The 4588-nt window shown below is 32.1% G+C and overlaps 1 protein-coding gene across 1 annotated transcript; it reads right to left on the reverse strand.

The window, feature by feature from the left end:
• Positions 1-1013: 1013 nt before the first annotated feature.
• LOC121231808 (rho GDP-dissociation inhibitor 1) lies at positions 1014-2843 on the reverse strand. The gene is made up of 5 exons (XM_041116567.1): positions 2278-2843; positions 2110-2176; positions 1674-1892; positions 1466-1590; positions 1014-1390 (listed from the first exon to the last, which is right to left on the reverse strand). Exons 1-5 carry the CDS (start codon positions 2473-2475, stop codon positions 1310-1312), a joined length of 690 nt encoding a protein of 229 aa, XP_040972501.1. The 5' UTR covers positions 2476-2843; the 3' UTR covers positions 1014-1309.
• Between the last annotated feature and the right edge of the window lie 1745 nt (positions 2844-4588).

A 4588-nucleotide genomic window follows, 5' to 3' on the forward strand; every position in this document is an offset into this window, starting at 1 on the left:
TTACAAATGATATCAATTTGGTCTTAATTTAAAAAAATCAAAGAAATATATAAAAACATAAATATTTTCAAAAAATATATTAACAAATTCAATATTTATATTAATATTAAAGAAAATTTTAAAAAACCCCTTCCCACCCCCCTCTCTCCCTCCCTCTCTCTCCCTCCCTCTCTCTCTACAAAAATGTTATGCAAATATATTTTTTAACCAAAAGTAGAAATATAATATTTTAGTTTTTACTCAAAAGTGTTTTTTGACTTAAAAGCATCTTTGAAAAGCTATGCTAAACTAAATCTAAGCCAACAATCGCCATGCTTATGAAATTTTAACAACACCAAAAATCACTAAATCAACAACAATGGAGGGAGAGGGAGAAGGACGGGAGTGGGGGAGGACGGTGGGAAGAGTTTTTTTTTTTAAATTTTAATTTAATATTAATATAAAATTTAGATTTATTACTATATTTTTTGAAAATATTTATATATATTTATATATTTATTTAATTTTTTTAGAATTAGGATGAAATTCCATTTATAAATTTTGAGAATTAATTTTTTTAAATTATGAATAAATCAATATAATATGTAAAGTTAAGGACTAAATTTTTTATTGTACTAAATTTTCAACCCCACTTCATCCTCCATTATTGCAATTAATGGAAATGGACCAAAAATAATAATTTCAATTAGTTGGATGACCAATTTTAAAAAATTTCATAGTTGGACGATAAAAAAAGGAAAAAATCCATAATTGTGTGACCAAAAAAGAAAATGATTCATATTTAGGTGACCTATGGTGTAATTTACCTTACATAAAAAAATAACATAATGTAATATATTAAAAACTTAGAATTAACTGAGCTTAAGTTTTGAATCTTCAAGTTTAAACTATAATTTTTTTTATCAAATCTTATTTTTCGAGCCTAATATTATTTTTATTTAAACCCTTCAAAATTCTGATGCATGTTTTTATAAAAAAAGGCATTGGTTAGTATCAAACTCATTACTGCATGATTTAGAAAATCAGAAGCAGTCTCTGAAATTAGAACACTTTGAAGATAAAAAGAAAAAATCATAGACTCAGCTCAAGTTGTTGATATATGCACATCGACAAATTGAACAAGAACAATTTTCTAGACATATCATTATCAAAACATCTCAAACAACAATAAACGAGATGGTTAAGGCAACTGGGGAAACTAGCAGTTAAAACAAAACTGGTCTGAAAGAAAGAGATATATGTAATTAATAGCTGAAAATATAACGCCATCCGAACATCCATCCATCCACCTCATCATCAGGTTGTTTCCTTAGTCAGCTGAAGCCCAGTCTTTACGGATGTCAAATGTATAGTTGATCTCCAAGTGGCACTTGTTATCATCATCAAGGAACTGATAAAAAGCAATTTCGTAAGTAGAAATCACACTTGATATATAGATACATATGTAAAACTTAGTTGAACAAACCTTTGACTTTGCAGTATATGATCCTCTAGCCATAAAACCAGAAGGGGCAGTCTCTTCTGGCATTTCATGTGTATAAGGCTCTTGTTGAGGACTAAAGGTTCCAATCATATCTTTTGTGCTGAAAACTGAAAGACAAGATTCATTTTGAAGTGTTTTTGTAACTTCAAATTTGTTTTGCAAGAATTAGGACATGTAATAAGAGGCTTACCCCTGAGACCTGATTTCCAAACGGTATTTGTGTACCTGAGACCAGATACAATGTTGTTGCTAACTTGGAAGGAGAATTTCAACCGATAATGGCTACCTTCTTTCAGTGTAAACCATAAGCCCTGGGGCTTTCCATCTTCAGGGATCGAAAGAACCATGTCTGGCCTTTCCGGCGACACGATGGCCACGCTAAGGAACTTTACTTCAGGATCAAGTGTTTCTGCAAATACAAGGGTGAAAACCACATCCAAAATTCTATCTATTTTGATTCATGTCAAATTCTGCAGATTCTTTAAGACTTGCATGAAAGATTTGTTTGTTCTAATTTACCTAGAGCCAGAGCAATAGTACTGAAACATGCCATACAATTGAATTATACAGAAACCTATGTTACAAAGGGATTTAAAAAAAAAAGAAAAAAGAAATGAAAGCGGTACCTCCAATGTTGTTAATATCCACACTTCCGAGAAGCTGTTCTTTCCATTTCCTTAAGCTCTCATCGTCCTACAACTCAAGCAAATGATGATAAAAAGACAAATTCCAACTATACATGCATGAGAGTTTGAGTAAATCCAAGTGAAAGAAAGCGGATGAAAAGTTTAAACCTTATCTTTTTCAAGCTGTTCCTTGAGACTACACTGGGGACCCAATTGAAGTGCACTCTCATCATCGTTATCCTCCTCCTGATCAGTGGTATAGAAAGAGGAATCATCACTCATTTGTCTGCCACCACCCCTTGCAGCTCCTCCTTCATCCTCGCTTGCCTCCTTCTCCTTGTTCTTGTTGTCATCAACTAACCCCATTGATATTACCGACACTTGGTGGAAAGCTCCCAAACGGCAAAACAATCAACTCATCAACGGTGGGGAATGGGGGAGCAACAAACCCAAATTCAGTTTCGACCCTTGTTGTTCTAAACTAAGACCCAACAGGCAAAAGGGGAAAAGGAAATGATGGGCAATGAATGAGAGTGGGAATGGTGAAGAAAGGTGAGGATTGTCTTAGGCTAAAGCAAAAAGACAGAAGAGAGAGAGAGGAAGGAAAGACAAAAAAGAAAAGGAGAAAGAAGGGGATATTGGTCCTTTGTCTGGTAGCTGAGAAAGTTTGAAAAACTCAAAATGGAGGAGTGGGAAAGCCGCAAAGAGAGTAGGGAGTTAGTTTTGTTTATTTGGATTTGGTCTTCAATCTTGAAAGGGTAAAACTTATAAGAAATGGGCATGTGGTGATCCGGATCTCAAGGCATTGTAATAATATCATTCTCTTTTACTTTTCTTTTCTGCGATAAATTAATGGGTTAATCGATTCTTACCAACATCTGTAAGACTAGTTATTACCATTGGATTGGAGCGTATATTTCATTTCTTATCCTTTATTCTTGTTTTGGGTGTTTAATATGAATTTGTTTTTGAAATTATATTATATTCGTTTCATGCACTTCCACGTTAAAAAAAAAAATCGTTGTACACAAAGAAAGTTTTTTGACTACTCATAAAGCGCAAGGTGTCAAGTTAAAATTTTTATGGGTCTTAAAAATGACTAACATATTTATATCATAGTTATTTTTTTCTAATTAATTTTAATTAATTATGAAATAAATATCAAGATTTTATATTGTTATTAATTAAAAATAAAATAATTAATAAGAGATAAATAATAAATAAAATAATTTAAATTCTTTTAGAACAATTAAATGAAACAGTTAAATTCTAGAAGAACTCTCTTTTATTTATGTAGTTGGCACTATAAAAAAGGGGTCACCCCAAGCCATTCTAGAGAAGTACAGAAGTTCAAGAAACTTAAGAAATCTCTCTAGAATTCTCTAAAGAAGTCAAATAATTTAAAGAAATTTTGAAGAACACGCATCAATTTTGAAGAAAAATTGCCTTTCGATCTAATTCAACCGTGGAGAAGAAGACAAAAGTTGTTCTTAAAGAAAACCACATTTCAATCCAAATCAACTAAGAAAAGAGGTCCAAACCCGTTTCAAAAGCAAGCCAAAACAACTCTTGAAGCAATCTACATCCATCCAAGATTAAGTCCATGACTTTTAATTATTGAAGGATTTTTTCTTTGTATTTAATAAATTTCCAAATATTGTAACTTTTTTTTTATTAAAGTTATAATTAAATATGAATCCAAAGTTTCAAGTCAACTTTCGACTAGAAATTTGTGTGTACAAATTTCTGGCACACCTGGTGGGATGATTTCTACCTTTTATCTCTTCTCTCGAAAAAGCAAAGTTCAAAGTTGTGATGGCCTCAAAGAAAATCATCATCACCAAGCCTGTTCAAGTTAATCCTGCAACCCGTTCGACATCATCATCAAGCAACAATGTCACTGCTCGTCCGTTTGGCACTAGACAAAAGACGAAAGCTTTTTAAAGTTATTCAAACAAGTTGTTGGATTTGGTGCCCTAAGTGTAGTATATTCATTTGTATACTTGTAGTTTTTAAGAACATATTAATTTAAATTTTTTTTCCATAAGTTGCATTAATATCCTTTTTATATTATCCTTAATGATTTTTGGACGCAAAGCAAATGGAAGCAAATATTTGTTCACTGGTTATCTAATGTTTAACTTGTACTAAGCGGTATTATGTGGTTGAATCGTAATACAGAAAGACAACTTATATTAGTTGATGAACCTAAGCATGTCCGTAGTCTAATCGAAAATGAGTAAACTGATTGAAAGACTAATATATCGTCTATCAAGTTCAATTTGGGAGATGATTTGTCTTGAGCATCGGAGCAGATGACTCCCAGAAGATAAAGACATAAATATGACTGATTGGATTGACAATGCATTGAAGAGAACCCAAGTAGAATAGATCCTAAATCCATTTATGGATTTATTCACTTGTGATGTTCATAGTGTGGCATACCTTCATCATGAGTAGATGATGGGTGATATATGCG

The sequence above is a fragment of the Gossypium hirsutum genome, chromosome A07 (genome assembly GCF_007990345.1).
Source record: "Gossypium hirsutum isolate 1008001.06 chromosome A07, Gossypium_hirsutum_v2.1, whole genome shotgun sequence".
Classification (NCBI taxonomy): Eukaryota; Viridiplantae; Streptophyta; class Magnoliopsida; order Malvales; family Malvaceae; genus Gossypium; species Gossypium hirsutum.

Excerpts from the sequence above, each read along its gene's own strand:
- LOC121231808 (XM_041116567.1), bottom strand. The coding sequence starts at position 2,475 with ATGGGGTTAGTTGATGACAACAAGAACAAGGAGAAGGAGGCAAGCGAG. Across the intron at positions 2,177-2,277 it reads AACAGCTTGAAAAAGATAAG|GACGATGAGAGCTTAAGGAA; the intron begins GTTTAAACTTTT and ends CTTGAGTTGTAG. Across the intron at positions 1,391-1,465 it reads CATATACTGCAAAGTCAAAG|TTCCTTGATGATGATAACAA; the intron begins GTTTGTTCAACT and ends GCTTTTTATCAG.